The sequence below is a fragment of the Cricetulus griseus genome (genome assembly GCF_003668045.3).
Source record: "Cricetulus griseus strain 17A/GY chromosome 1 unlocalized genomic scaffold, alternate assembly CriGri-PICRH-1.0 chr1_1, whole genome shotgun sequence".
NCBI lineage: Eukaryota > Metazoa > Chordata > Mammalia > Rodentia > Cricetidae > Cricetulus > Cricetulus griseus.
This window is the reverse complement of record NW_023276807.1, coordinates 269,056,580-269,073,065: the sequence shown is the minus strand read 5'-3', so window position 1 is coordinate 269,073,065 and position 16,486 is coordinate 269,056,580. Positions and strand designations below refer to the sequence as shown.

The 16,486-nt window shown below is 39.0% G+C and overlaps 1 protein-coding gene across 2 annotated transcripts in view; it reads left to right on the top strand.

Annotated features, from left to right (window-relative positions):
• Window positions 1–16,486, top strand: part of Uggt2 (UDP-glucose glycoprotein glucosyltransferase 2) — a 115,415-nt gene that overhangs the window by 36,285 nt on the left and 62,644 nt on the right. For both annotated transcript variants that reach the window (XM_027393922.2, XM_035452924.1), the window contains exons 11-19: window positions 4,288–4,379; window positions 7,235–7,385; window positions 8,591–8,710; window positions 9,522–9,607; window positions 10,033–10,168; window positions 12,400–12,528; window positions 15,385–15,549; window positions 16,050–16,173; window positions 16,257–16,355. In XM_027393922.2, the coding sequence (XP_027249723.1) occupies window positions 4,288–4,379; window positions 7,235–7,385; window positions 8,591–8,710; window positions 9,522–9,607; window positions 10,033–10,168; window positions 12,400–12,528; window positions 15,385–15,549; window positions 16,050–16,173; window positions 16,257–16,355 (1,102 nt within the window). The remainder of the gene's footprint in view (window positions 1–4,287; window positions 4,380–7,234; window positions 7,386–8,590; window positions 8,711–9,521; window positions 9,608–10,032; window positions 10,169–12,399; window positions 12,529–15,384; window positions 15,550–16,049; window positions 16,174–16,256; window positions 16,356–16,486) is intronic.

Below are 16,486 nucleotides of genomic sequence, written 5' to 3'. Positions count from 1 at the left end.
TGAGTAGTGGGGAGCTGGAGAGAATCTTGAAGGAATTGGGGGAGGGGAGAATATGATGAAATATGTCATTTGAAAACTTTTTAAAAAGTCAGTAAATACAAAAACTAGTTGAGGACTTACATCCTTATACTCTCTAATATATGTGGTACATACTGTAATCTAGCTGATGTTTGTGACTCCAGACTCTCTGGCTATGTAATACTTGCCCTCCTTACAACATAATACAGTTCAGTTGTTTTTATTACCAGTTCTGAGGCTCAGAGGGAATAAACTAGTGTTAGACTACTATAACATTCCTAATATCCAATAATAAGATAGACACAGTTGATCAATAGTTTGATAAGATTATTCCAAATGGTCTGTTAACATTTAAACATCAAATTATGTTAATTGTGTTAGTACTTATGGTTGTATGTTAATAGTTCTGATGCTGGTTGTAGCCTAGCTCCATTTCATGTAATGGTTTCTCTTATAAATAATATAATACCACCTCATAAAACCCTAGACAGAAAAGATGTCTTAAAGTCTCTGTCACTGGCGTTATGGCTATAGTGCGCCACAGTGTCAGGAAGTGTTCCGAAAACACCAGCAGACTTTCTGGGTAGTAAGATGGCCCTGAGACTTCTTGTTTGCATCCGGAGACAGTGGCCAAGAATATTCATAACCACACTAATACCCATTAAAGCATTCCAGAGTACTTGAACAGACTTTGGCATGTATCTCAAGGACTAGGACCCCGTCATATGGCCATCTCTAGCTGCAAGGGAAGCTAGAAATGTTAGCAGAGAGCTAGGGAGGGAGAGGCTGGGTTTTCCAGCCACACTAGTCCTGTCAGCAGTTTTAATGATGAGAACTAGCTAAATTGTGTTGATGCCCCCTTTGGTGACTTTACTAATTGATCTTTTGAGAGTTTCTTTTTATAGTTTGTTTTTGTTAGATCACCTTCAATGAGACAGGAGATGAGCTAGGAAAGGAGAAGAAAAGGGAAATACCAGGCTTTACACAGTTGAAACTGAGTTGTTCTCTTTGCTTTTCATCAGAACTCAGGGGGCTGGAAGATTTCCTAAGATTAAAGAGATGTTATGGGAAGAACTGGATATTTGTCCCAGGCAGAGAATGGTCCATGATAGCCATCCTTGAAATTTTAAATGAGTGGAGTTTTTTAAGCATACAGTAAGCAAAAGTAGAAGAAAACAATAACCAGTAGCAGGAGTTAGAGAGGTGGGTCAGTGGGTAAGAGACACACTACCTGGGAGATCTCCTGTGTTTTGTTCCCAGCACCCAGTTCAGACTGCTCACAGCCATTGGTAAGTCCAGGTCTAGGGGATCCAACCCACTCTTCTGGCTTACACAGGCAACCCATACCCATGTGCACATACAGAAACACAGACACACGCACACACACACAATTTAAAAATGAAAAATACTAGGAAAAATAGCAAAACATTGCCTATTTGGATAGTTCCCATGCCTGGAAGGCAGATATCAAATCATCGTCAAATGCAGAAAACACGTGGAGAATACATACTGAAGAGCATGCTGGGGACAATGACTGAGAGTGGCTGGGAAAACTCTTCACACATGAGCTTCTGCCTTCCCGTTTCTACCACACACATTTTATACCATGGAGGAACAGGAGGCATGTTTGTTAGAAGTGGTTACCTTCCAGCTGTTCTCCAAGGCATGATGCTTTTGCATTCTTAGCTGTGTGATTTTCTCCTCCTTCCTTGCTAAAGGCCAGCTTTCCCCTGAACAGAGACTCTTGAAGGACACTTGAGATAAACGTGTCTGGGTCTGAGACAGGGCAGCCCTCCACGTGCTGTGTTTGGGAATGGTATAAATCGGCAAACAGTATATGCTATCATAGCACTGCCAATCACCAAAAGGGACGACTTCAAAGACAGCCTTTGAAAGGCAAAGTAGTATCCTCAGAGACAAAGAGGAAAGAAAAGATGACAGGGTGAGAGCCCTGATGCAGATCGCTGTTGGAGAACGAGACTGACTAAGTGACCCAATGTAAATGTGATTTCCAAACAGTCTTCAAGCTCAGAAATCCAAAAGTTAGTTTTGCCTGTTTTACCCCGAAAGAATATCCCCTGCTAATATCATGTTTGACAACTCTAGAAAGTAAAACTAGATCAATGTAAAGAGTAGGATGGAACGAACAGAGTCATTTTGTAGACACCTTGCTCAGCAAAGGTAAACTAGCATACATAATTCATACGTGCATTTAAAGAAAAAAGTCTTGAAAATTATTGAAGATGAGAAGCACCAGAGGCTTAGAAAGCAATGACTCAGATTGAAAGTGGACATAAGTTGACATCCATGCCCAAGAAGAGGGCGTGAAATCACAATGGGAAGACCTCTGGGAAGGTGTAAGAAGCAGAAAGAAACCATTTCACAAGGGAAACTACAATGGCAAGGACACCTGGGAGAACAGACCTAGTAGAAAATGCCATATAAAACACAATGGAAAGGCGTAAGAAACGGAAAGAAAACAAAATAGAAATGAAGTGTGCAAATCAAAGAAGCAAGCATGAGTGAGAAGCTGATAACGAAAGCCTGATAAACCTTACATAAGAGTCCCTGGGATGGAAAGGGGAAAAAACACAAGAAACATTTATACCACAATTAAGCCATGCTGCCATGGGGGCATGCTGGTCTGGCTGGTTTGCAGCTGCCATCTGAAGCCATGTTGGTGTCTGGGTCCAGGCTGCCTCCAAGAGCCTTGTCTGGGTTTGTGCTGCCAGGAGCCGTGTGTGAGGTCAGCATTGTCACTGGAAGCCATCTAGAGGCCCGTGGTCCATGCTCCCTCTGCCTGAAGAGCAAGGAGGCTGCTTTTGCTGTGATGTCGATGGCCGCAGATGCACAGCTGAGAGGGAGGGACATGGAACCCATAACCCCAACCCACCCCCAAAGTAACAGCCTGGGCTTTACATGAGTCCACCAGACCCAAGATAAATGATAAGTCGGGGTATGTTCGGGAAGCACTCACACTGTCAGAGTAGACAACCACCATGGTCTTCCTGCTCCTCACGATGCAGTCCCACCCCAACCCAAGAGAGCAAGCCAGTCCCTTCTCTACCTTATAAGGGGGTCACATCTACTCCCATGGGTGTGGCTAACACCACAAGTTCACTGCCAAAGCAAGATGCCACAACATTTCCCTTTTTTGTCTAGAAGAGGGTTTTATGCCTGACATAAAAACTATACACAATGATAACAAATACCAAGTGTGGTCCAGAAGAAGGAAGGGTAAAACCACACACAAATTCAGACCTACAGCCAGCAAGAGCAACATTAAGGAAGAAACACACAGTAAATGTCCAGTCCCAGGGTAAAAGTCCCAGAGAATTCTTGGGGACTCTTATGGGGATGCTGAGGTCTGGTTCTCCATGGTTGATGGCCCTGGTGGGTTGTCGGTGGGGGGCAGGGACTCAGCTCTATTGACCATTCTCCAGAGAGTGTGTTAGATAACACAAACTGGACTTTTTCCTATTCTTATTTTTATTTGGATTTTTTGGAGGTCACACTGGGGAGAGGGCAAACATGGAAGGACTGGAAGGCAAGTATGATAAGAATACATGATCTGAAGTTCCCAGATGATCAATGGGGGTGGGGATTACAATTAGAATTTTTTTTTAAATAAAAGGACCGAAATCTATGTGTAAAAGGTGCCCTGTGTGGTTGGAAAACTGACCAAGAACAAGCAAACAAGGCATAGGCTGTTGCACTTATAAGTTGTTGGTACAACAGAAGGACAAAAGCACAAACGGCAGCAGTCTTCGAAAAGACAACATTTAACATGAAAACCATTTCTGCATGTGAACTGTCAAGGTGAGAAAGCTGTCCTTCGGGTTGATATGCACATCCAGGCCACAAGGAACACTGACCAAGAAGAATCCAGGGAGTCACTAAGGAGGCAGCTCAGCTCAGGGTTGGGTACTTGCCTTGCATGTGTCTGTGCAAGTCCTTGCCTTAGATCCCTGCAGTCACACACACACACACACACACACACACACACACACACACACACACACACACACACACACAAGAACATGGGTTCATGCTGTGAACCCATGCAAAGGGAGAACTCACTCCTAGAAGCACTTTCTGAGGCATCCTTTAGAACTTTCTTAAAGCCAGGAACTAACAGAAGATACTGCAGCCAAGTAACCGGCTATTGTTCCTGGTCAAGAACCAATGCTGTACATATTGAATGCCTCGTGGGAGGACGGGAAGAGTAACCGCCACTGTTGGCTAACTGCTGCTTCGCTTTCTTTGAAGGACCTACGAGACAGATTTGATATTAAGCCAGGGGATGCTCGTCTGTTTATAAATGGCCTTCTTGTTGACATGGATGTTTATGATCCTTTTAGGTAAGAATTAGTTTATTAATCTAACTTATGATTTGTGTAAAGATAATGTATTCCTGAGTTTAATATTTGTCAAAATGCAAAAACCAAATAACTTAAAGATTAAAGAAATCTTTTGGCACAGAACTGTCCACATTTATGGCTGTAACAGAATTGTCACATTTATGGCTGTAATTTGATAGTTTGATACATGTATATAATGGTTAGCATTCCTGTCACCTCAAACATAATTTCTTCACATTCGGAACATTAAAACCATCTCTTCTCTGTGTTTTGAAATATATAGTAAATTGTTATCAATGGTAGTCCCCTAATTCCCTTGTAGAACATTTCATCCTTACAGTATCCTGGTTCCTCTTCTCTGTCCTCTGTAACAGTAAGTCTTCACTCATCCGCCTGAGTCCCGCCGCCCAGAATAACACGCAGAGTCTTATATTAGTTTATAATGCTGCTGGCCAATTGACTAGGATTTCTTATATGCTAGCACAGTCTTGATTATCATAAATCTATGCATTTTATAAGTCCCGGGATCACATGGTGGCTCTGTAGAGAAGAGAGCAGGAGGAAGAGGAAGAGCAAGAGAGCCACTTCCTATTTGTCCCTGCTTATGTATGAGTCTGCCTGCTATATCTCTTCCTGCCTGGATCACAAGACTTCTTTTTATTACATTTCCCAGAATCCTCCTTGACTCCTAGTCCTGCCTAACTTGCTGCCTCATTGGCCAAACACTGCTTCATTCAACAATCAGTAAGATGAACATACACAGAAGGACATTCCCCGTCAATTCTCTCTCCCCCTTTCTCTTAGATGCAATGTTTCCTATTGTGTTCTTCCAAATGTACCAGTGCGCAGTGCCCTAAATTTTCAGTCCTGGGAGAGATCTTGGTGAGCTGGTGGCTGGTAAAACTCTAATTCTTCCATTACACTGGACTGCCTTTCTTTCAATATTCGGTTCCTGTTTAACAGGAATGTTCTTTGGGCTGGGACTGAGAAGCTCTGGGGCTTCTGTCCTCCAGAAAGGAACTGGAAACAGTATAAGGTGTTTCCCCAGGAGAAAGAGCTTAACTTAGATAGTTCAAACTATGTTGGGTGTCATCTAGTTTCTTGGGCAAACAGACTTGGTAATCAGAAGTAATCTGGAGTAGAATTAGGAAGTCCTTTGCCACAGTGGCCACTCACCTGTAAGTTCAGATCATGGGTCTGACAAAGAAGAAGCAGACAGAATTTTTTGTTACTCTTACCCGAGAAGTGTAAAACCACTTTTAAAAGTTGGTTGGTCCCTGGAACATAAGATGGTTTCATTAATATAGTACTTTAATTCAGTCATTCAATTTTAATTCTAAGAATGTGCTGCAGTTGAACTGAAATTTATAAATTTATAGAAATATTTCAGATTCATTTTATTAATAGTTTGGAAGCATAGGAAAACTCAGATCCCTTTCTACCCCAACTACCTACCCACCCCCTGTGGTGTGTGTGGGGTGTGTGTGTGTGTGTGTGTGTGTGTGTGTGTGTGTGTGTGTGTGTCCATGACTGTGTATATCCATGACTCTGTGTGTGTGTGTTTATTTGATAGTCCATTTAGACTGCCATCTTGTAGTTTTATTTTAAATAAAATTACTTTTCTCTATAATAGTTAAATTATTGGACCTAATATCATAAGACATATAGAATAAATGCCATGTATAGAATATACAAAGTATCAGACCTTGGTTTATATGCATAAGAGGGACAAAAATTGAATCTGTGTCCAGGAACAGTGAAATCATGATTAAAAGGAACAGTGAGTTGGTATATAGATTTTAGAGTGTTTCCTATGGAGTGCCTGGGAAAGCTCCATAGTAGAAACATTTTAGTTTATGGTTTAGAAAGTGTGTAGATTCTTCAAGGATTCCTAACCCGACTCTTCCCCTATAATTATTGGTGATCTTCGGGAAGTAAGTCATAGTTCTGTTTCTCAATGATGTGATTGCAGGATAGAACATGGTTCACTTACAGGCAAAGCAGAAAATATGTGTTTTGAGGTCAACGCAAAGAGGTTATAAGAAAACACAGGATGCAGCCTAAAATCAATGTGAAGACATAGACGAATAGAAACAACAGGGAGAGAAAGGAAAATGCCCTATTATTATTACAGACGTAGAAAGGGAGAGTTTTTCTATCAACTTCATAATTTTTACATGAGTGGAGAACGAGGAATTGCTATGGCCCAACACTTTTTGCTTATCTTTCCTTGTTCATTCCTGTGGAAATTTTCTTTTTTAAATGTATTTTTAAGTGAAAAAGAATTGCAACCCTTTCTCTCCTCCTCCAGCCTCTCCCAGGTACCTCCTCTCCAATGGCTCCCATAACCCCCTCAAGTCAATAGACTTCTTTTCTTTGATCATTATTGTTGTATATATTTATATGTATTTATGCATGCACAAATATGCAAGTAGAGCCTGCTCCATTGGTTTGGTTGTTTGTGTATATATGGCTTCAGAACTGATCAACCTGCATTGGATAATTGGTAATCGAGGGAAGCTAATTAACCTTCTCCCAAACCATCAGAGCTCTGCACTTTGTGTTTTTAAAGTAATATCACACTGTGATTAGTTTCTTAGCCTTAGTTACTCTAGACTTCAAATTCTACACAGGCAACTTATTTGAGCTTGTTTATCAACCACTGAACTTTCCGCATGTGGTAGCTCTTGCAACATGGAACTCAAATATTTGTTGAACTTAATTTTAACATTGAATTGATTTCACATGAATTAATTTCATATGTACATGCACAAATGAAAGAAACTTGTCAAACTTTACATTTCCTTCAAGTTTTCAGAAACCAAAATAAAGTGATTTCTTCTTTGTACATGAAGTATTTTAGATATGCTGAAATCAGAAGGGAAACTGATGAGTGGCCTTAAAAATCTTGGGTTCAATGATGAAGATATGAGCAAATTTTTGAAATTAAATTTACCTGTTTGGAGCTACGACTATGTTTTAGATATCCGGCACCCTTCAATAGTGGTGAGTGCTCATGTTTAGTCCTTGCCCTACAACTTTTGAATTTTTAAAGCATTTTAAATATTGAAATTTTTAGCATAAAAACAAGCTATATTGCTAAGGATTATTGATCAGTTGCTTGGCTTCCATTCTTTGGTATCTAGTGGTGGCTCAATTACACATTTGTCATTCGAGTCTTCTCTACACTGTTGTCTTGTCCATCCCAGTGAACATTTCTCAGTTTTGTTGTTCACCAAGTTTTAGTTCCTTCTGCATGTTTCTGCTGTTCTGTTCTTTCTTTCATTTACCTGTGTGTAAAGCTTTACTAGTGTTGTCTGTCTCTTGCTTTTAAATTATACTGCCTTGCTTTCCCTAGTTTCTTAGGGTGAAAGTTACATAGTTGGCTTGGGATCATCACTTTTTAATGTAGATATATATAGCTATAAATAGCCCTCTGGTTTTTGTGATGAATAGGTAAACCTGTTGACATTTTGTTTTCTTCAACTATTAAGATTATTATAATTCCTCTATAATGATATGGTGTATTATATAGATTTCCATATGTTGAAATGTTTTCATTTGTGGGAGAAATCCTACTTGATCACAATAGTTATTGAACTACTGAATCTGTTTCAAAGAGTCTTCTAAATGCCCTTGTGATTATTTTTTGACTCATTGATTATTTAATATCATATTGTTTAGTTTCTACATGTATGATGTTCCTGAAATTTTCTTTCTAATTGTAAATTCAGTTCATTGTGAGATTGCCTGGTTTGTACCATTTAAATTTTGTAGATTTATTGAGACTTCATGTATCTATCCTGTAGACTGCCTCCTGTGTACTTGAAAAGAATGTGTATCTGGTAGTGTTGGATGAAAGATTCTTATAGTTGGTTTATAGGGTTGTTCAAACCTTACTTCTTTGCTATTCCCCCTGGTTGTTCTGACTACTATTAAAAGTGCAACAATTACTTCTTTCTCTGTATTGTCTGTTACATTAACTTAGAAGTCTGCTAAAGAGTGCAGAAAGAATCAACTCTTCTGGCCCCAGCAGGTACATACCTCCCTGCCATCACACACCAACCAATACACACAGCTAAAAATAAAAACAAAAAAAAATCTGTGTATGTTTTCACCTGTGATTTTAATATAACAAAAAAATCTAAATTTGAAAGTGATATAACTATTATCTTAATGTAGCTTTAACAGGGTTCTGGATTCTTTTCCAGTGGGTTAATGACTTAGAAAATGATGGTGCGTATGTTAATTGGCCTAAAAGTTGCTGGGAATTCCTGAAACCAGTGTTACATGGAACAGTTCCATCCATAAGGCGTAATTTTCATAACCTGGTGAGTTTTGTATTTTGCTTGTTATACCATGTCTTATAAAGATAACATTCTGTTTTGATTTCCTTACAACTAGGACTAGTCGGCTTGTCAAGTGTAGGGAAGTACTCTTCCCAGGACACCCAGCTGGAGGTGGCTGTCTGAGGGTGTGGCCTGGTACATCAGGCTGGAGGTGGCCATCTGAGGGTGTGGTCAGAAGCCAGGATTTTTCACTTAACTTGTTGAGTATTACTCTTCTCTCATGTAGTTTTATAATAATGATACTTGTATATTATCTCAAAGGAATTAACTTTTGTGTTATATTTTAAAGTCTATATAGTCAGGAAAAATAGATAAATACAAGTTTTTTCACAAATATTCATTGTCTCATTACTGTAATTCTAAACAGTCAAGCAGCCTCTTGGGATTTTGAAGTGTGTAGAGAAACTCCTAAGACTGCAGTGTTTGTTTGTGTGATCGCCTTTTGCCTAGGAAGTCTGTATCTTATTTCCTGTAAGACTCTTTAAGAACTTGTATTTGTGCTGTCTTTTTAAATTTCCACAGAAGTGCCAATGAGCATGTAAAATGAGGTGTTTATATAATTTATATTGTGGATCCACCAAGAATATCTTTAATCTTTTATAAAATTCCATGTATAATTATATGACTATGTAGCTATTATAAATCTTCATAAATTATGAAATTCTTGCCTATTCATGGTAGATATTTTTGAAATCTTGTATCTTGAATTTCATGCTTTAAATTACAGAAATTAAACTACATTTAAAATTCATGTTCTAAAGTCTTCTAGTAATAACCGTGTTCATTCTTCTAGGTTTTGTTTATTGATCCTGCTCAAGAATACACCTTGGACTTTATAAGTTTGGCAGAATTTTTTTATTATAATGAAATTCCTCTTAGGTAATTGTAACTTGATATTATTAAAATAAATCTAGTGCTTCTTATGCTGTGTGCAGAGGTGATAGGTGTGGCACTTACATCAGCAGTCTTGCACTGGGCAGGTGGCTGGGATGTGAAATGACCTATGCCTTTATGTTAATCAATGCTGAACAGAATTCTTATATATATGTTGTTTTCTGGGGAAATAATATGAACACTCTGGAAATTTATTAGTGCCACTAGAGTGTGATTGACATTTTGCATGACTGTAATGGCTGTGGGGATTTGGATGGATAGGCATTATAATCAAACTTTTCAAATAATATTCCCCTCTCCATATCTAATATATTTCCTCTATGCAGATGCCAGAGTATAATATTTTAAGTGGTAATTTATTGTGATTCAAGATATAGTTGTAACATTACTTGTTCCTCCTCTTCCCCCAGAATTGGATTTGTGTTCATTCTGAGTGTGGATAATGAAGTAGATGGAGCAGCAGATGCTGGGGCTGCTCTCTGGCGAGCTTTCAATTACATTGAAGAAAGCTATGATGTATCAGAAGCCTTTATTTCCATGATACATGTGAGTTTATGCACCAGAGAGTGTTTCTGAATAAATAATTCTCTGGTGTCATTATATTATTATATCATTTCAAATATATGAAAATGTTCCTGGAAGTTGGTATACATAAATTTGATTCCCTAACAGTAAAATATATGCCATTGTCCCAATTTTATAAGCAGGGAACTGAGCCCCTACTAGAGTATATCAATTTACTTAGGTTAACTAACCTTGTAAAAAATTTAAGTTGTATGTGTCTAAACTTAGAGAAAACATTAACAGAAAATGTTTTTTGAGGAATCCTGAGCTATGCTTTGAATAAAAACTTAGTGCAATGATTAAGATCCTCAACCTCCCTAAGGCTGTGACCCTTTAACACCGTTCCTCTTGCTTCCCCAGCCATAAAGTTACTGTGTGGCTACTTTGGAACTTGACTTTTCCTACTGTTATAAATCATAATGTAAATACTGGTTATTCAGGATATCTGATCTGTTGAGAACCTCTGGTCTAAATGGCTCATATATAATAGATACTTCCTAAACAGTTCCACAGGGTGAGAGCACTGAGTGACAGAAAGCTGTTTGAAGGAAGATAACACTGAGTCTGGAAAAAAACTATAAAGAAATCACTAAGAACCCGATTAAGGGGAAATAACAAATCTGATTGTTTGTAAATAGAGTTTTAATGCAGTCTGTAGACAGGCTTACATATTTAGCTTTGTTTTTATGCTGCTTTGTGCTAAAATCCTTGTTGTCTGAGAGTTTGTAGTAGTCTGCTGATCATCATGGGAGATAATTAAAATGCAAGCAATGGTTAAATATCCCATTAAGGGGAACAGTGTTCACTCAAAGGTAGTGCTGTGTAATAATGTACATCAATAATGCATGTATCTCAATTTTACTAACTCACTGATTGCTATAGGGTTTATAAGAGACTTGGACATTTGATTAATATCCATCTATATTGTTGTAAATGGATTGCTATTGTATTAAAAACTGAAACAAAATTTATACTGATATATAATTTTATATATATAATATATAATTATATAATTAATCCATATCATTAAAACATAACTGAGACAGTAAGGCCCTTACCAATACTGAACCTATTACATAATCATTTTATATTAGAAATTAGCATTGTCTATCACAGTTTGTGCCCATCACTTGCTTCTGAAGCTATGTTTGTCAGTGCCCAACTGTGACCCCATCGCTGTGGTGGCATGGCAACAAGAAGGTGTCAGGGGCTCTCTGACCTGCCAGCCTAGCCAAAAGAGTGAGCTCTGGGTTCAGTGTACAGAAGGAAAGGAAGACTTTCCAAGTCAGTTCTGGCTGCCTGAGAGGCCAGCTCCCAGATCTACTCCAGGGTAGTCAAAAGAAGACCTCAGAGTAACAAGGGCTTAGAAAAAAATTCTTATCTGAGGGTTGCTAGACTTCTCTATCTGAGCAGAAAAATAAGGACTCACGTTCTGCTGGTGGTCTAAGAGAAAAGGAATGAGCACATGCTTTCCCAATGGTGACCTTCTCTTTTACTTCAACTTAATACTCTCTTTCTTGATGATCTCACTACACAGGATACATCTCTTTACACACAGCTCTATGTCTCTCTTTACATACACATATCCCTCTCCTGCACAGGACATATTTCTATATTCAGTTACAATGTCTCTACACATACTGCTACATGTCTCTCTTAGGTATACACCCGCTCTCACACCCACACTCTCTGTCAGGCTCACTCCCTCATACTTCTCGAATAAGTCTTCTTCATCTCTCACACACCTCTCTCTCTCTCTCCACAGCCACCTTCTCTCCACACCACCACTGCTCTCACTGCTGTGTTTCACTCAGCCAAACTCTGGACAACTAAGTGACATTTTCAGGGCTAGAGTCTTATAATACAAGATAAGTCAAGTAGTTTCTCTTGGGCTAGGGATGTCATGTTGCCTGGCCAGTGAGTAACATTTGGCCATGCACATAGCTCTTTCCCAGACAGTAAATGACATTAGAATGCAAGATTTAACAATAACAATAATTGGCTGGATGTTGAGTGGTAGGGACTATGTGCAGACTGAAGTTGCCTTGACTACATGGTGAACTTGAGGCCAACCCTGGGGTACCTGTGACCCTGTTTCAAAATCAACAAACTAAAAGAATTTACAAGACATATTCTTTATTTTGCAAATTACAATTATATTCTTAGAGAAAGAAAACTAATTGTTGTATAAAGAAATATCTCTGTTTCCACAGATGTACCAAAAAGTGAAGGGTGGTGTACTCACTGTGGACAATGTGAAGAGTGTTCTTCAGAATAAAGCCCCTCATACTGACATTTTGGATATTTTGGGAACCGGTTCCAAATATGACAAGAGAAGAGCGGTAAGATTGGACATTATATAAAGGGAGATGCCAGGCACAGGATGATGACGCAGACTCTTCTGCCACGTGGGATATAAGTTATGTGGCTCCTAGCTGCAGTGCACAAAGGCGGAATTAGTGAGGAATACAACATTTCAGTTAGACCAGGAGAATGCAGTTAAGAGTTCTGTTAAACACCAAGGTAATTGTAATCCCAGTATATTTCATACTTGAAATGACTAATGCAGGTTGTAAGATCTCTCACCACAAAAACACAAGTGGAAGATACTTCAGCTCCTTTTTCTAATTTATTTTTTATGTATGAGTGCTCTGTCTGCATGTATCCCTGCAGGCCAGAAGACGGAATCAGATCCCATTACAGATAGTTGTGAGCCATCATGTGGTTGCTGGGGATTGAACTCGGAACCTCTGAAAGAGCAGATAGTGATCTTAACTGCTGAGCCATCTCTCCAGCCCTGATTTCAGCTTTTCCTGTCCAGTACTTGAGATGCCGGTGAACTTCCAGATATGTGAAATGATACATTGAAAATGTGTGGCTAAGGTCAAAAGACACATATAGACTAAAAGCATAGAATTATGTCATTTGTTTGTTTTTTTTTTGGTAATTAGTAACTTGGAATACATAGGTTGCTTAATTGCAGGTTGTAGATTGGAGGGGAAAGGCAGGCCTGTATTTCCAGCAGGGGTATCTTTTTAAAAGTCAATATATACTCATCAGGGCTGGGAGATGGCACAGTTGGTAAAGTGTCCGCCCTGCAAGCACTAGGACCTGAGTTCAGATCCCCTGATCGCATGTTAAGAACTAGGAAACTGAGAAAGTGGCACAGGCCTGAAGAACAGTGTGACAGGCAGATTCCTGAGGCTAACTGGTCAACCACCCATCCCAGTTGCCGAGCTCTGGGTTCAATGAGAGACCTGGTCTCAAAAATTTTTCAAAACATGTAGAAAGCAATTGTGGCAAACTATCCAGCATTAACGTCTCATTTCCATCCCCATGCACCTGTGCTCACACATGCACCCATCACACACAAACACTCACACGTGTGCACGAACACACACACACACACACACACACACACACACACACACACACACACACACACACACACAGCAATTAGAGGGAGGGGCAGTGCTGAATTCACACGTCTGCCTAGAGGATATCCCATAAACACGAAGTCAAAGCATCTAAAAGGAAGCCCAGCATGTCCTTTGTTACCCCGAACCTTTCCTCCGTCAGCACTGTTGTCACAGGCCACCTCTGCTGCAAGTGTTGTGGCTCCCTGAACACTGTTTCCCTTTCCGTCCTCCCAAACAGTCACCAAGCTGTGTCAGCTCTGCCTGTTAAATATCGCTGACAATCTTCCCTGCCCACTGCCACACCGTTCCTGCTCTCACGTGGCTTCCCTTACAACTGCAGAGTTCATTGTTTCGAGTGTCGCTGCTGTGTTCTCTCCAAAATAAATCATAAGGCCACACATTTGTCATGGAACCTTCATTCAGATAGTATTGCCCATATCATTGGCATGTATGGGAACTTTATTCACACTGTAAGTTCATTTACCATGGTACCCATATGTTATTTGTATGCATTCTTCAGCATTTAATATAGCTGATGCCCAGTCAGTGCAGACACGATACAGGGCTGTGGTTAAGCACTCAGACTCTTGGTCAGGCTGATCTGGGAACAGTTGAAATTCTAAAATAGGATAGCCACTTGATGTTTTGGAAATGACTTACTCGCCATCTGTCCTGTCATCTGCTTCATGGTGGATAACCATATCTGAATTTCCAGATGGTTTAGAATCCAAAAACATTGATCATGATTCAGCATTTAGATCTTCAATAAAAATTATGATAGAGCCTCAAAATATTCCAAAATCTAAACAGCTCTGATCCTACCTCAGAAAAGGAAGACTTACTTTGTGCATAGTTTCTTAGACTACGTGTGACAGTGTTGGTTCTAATAGTAATCCCAACACTTGGTGCTGCGTGTAGGGTGAGTGACGTGTTGAGAGGTGAGTGCCAGCCCCGAGGGAGGGCCTCTGTGATCTGACTTCCAACTCAGTCTCTGGCAGCAGAGCTGACAGCGCCCCACAGATTACTGCCACTGCCTGAAGGCCACATTCTCACTTCCCTTCTCGTTCGTGCTCTGCTGTCCCTTCCCTCGGCCTGTCTCTCTCCATCCTGTCTTCCTGGAGAATGTTCATCCACCTTTTAAGGCTGTCAGTGTCACTATCTAACAGGATCCTTTACTTATCCCCTCCTCTACATGCTCAAACTTGTTAAATGAGCCTTTTGTGGACCCCTTGGAACCTTGCTTTAATTTGTAAGTATTCAGTGAACTTCTTGAGGAACAACAGTCAGTTATATTTTCAGTATGGGTAATGTCATTCCCATAGACTGAGCCAAGATGTGTTTATCGCATAAGTGGATAATAAAATAGTTTGTACTGTAGATAAATGTTTTGGTTTTAAGTAAATGTCATACTGAACATCAAGGATCATTAGGACCATCAATGTTTGCTTTTGTAAAGAACTTCTTTACAAAAAAAAAAAAAAATGTGCTGGTGAATTGTCCATGAGCCTCCTGCTAACAACAGAGTTCATTGCAGCAGAGATAAAAGGCTGACAAAGCCTAAAATATTCACAAGCTAACTCTTGACATAAGATACTTTCTGATCCTTGCTATATGAAGGTGGATGGCTTTTTTTTTTTTTTGCATGCATGCATGCATGGGTATAAATAAAGAAAATTGACAGTTTTCCCTGTCATGACATAAACATATAGCACTGTTTCTGTTTCTCTTATATTTAAAATAGCCACATTTTATTTGACACCTGGTATCTTTAATAAATAGGCGGGAACAAGCTTTTATAAGATGACTGGCCTAGATTCTTTGCCTCAAGCTCTTTATAATGGGGAACCCATTGACCTCACAGAGATGAGCACTGAAGAACTAAAAGGAGCTGTTCTGGAAAAAATGCTGGATGCATTTACATACCTACAGAGAGATGTCTTTATGGTAGGTATGCATTTATAAGAAAATAACATGAATTGTATTTATAATTATATTGAAAATTCTTATAAAGATTTTTTTAATTTTTATGTGCATTGGTGTTTTTCCTGAATGCATGTCTGTGTGAGGGTGCTATATCCTCTGTAACTGGAGTTACAGGCAGTTGTGAGCTGCCAGGTGAGTGCTGAGAACCAAACCCAGGTCTTCTGGAGAGCAGCCAGTGCTCTTTATCTATTGGTCCACCTCTCCAGCTCTTATATTGGAAATTTTAATGATATAAGATGTATGAAATTTTTCACCCTGAACATTTAATAATTAAAAATTAAATTTATCAGATATATAAGTACATGAAAAATAGATTAGTTAGAATATTTATAATTTCTTAAGAAAGCTTATTACATATGCTTTTAAAATTTATTTTAAATTAAGTATATTTACATGAATTACATAACAAAAATGTGCATATAAATTACCCATATTAATAAAGTGAAATTTTCCTATTTTAGGGCACATTAAATGATGAAATCAATGCAATTGATTTCCTGATGGATAAGAATAATGTTGTACCCCGTTTAAATTCCTTGATTTTGCACACTGAACCACAGTACCTTAATTTAATATCTTCATCAGGTAAATAACCATTCTTATACTGTCCTAGAAATGCTTGTTGTGGGTGTTTTAGTAACGGTGCTATTAAACATTTGTTATTTCAGTAACTGCTGAAATTGAAGATTTCTCAACTTTCTCTTTCTTGGATTCACAAGATAAGAGCTCTGTGATTGCACAAAGCATGCATTATTTAACCGCAGAAGGTAATGAGCATAGTGTTCTGTAATTTATTCCTAAAGTCATGAAAAAAAAAAAAAAACTTTAGGAAGGCACTTGCATAACAAATGTTACTATGTTTCTATTTTTGACCAGGTGCTTGGATTTCAGTTTGTCA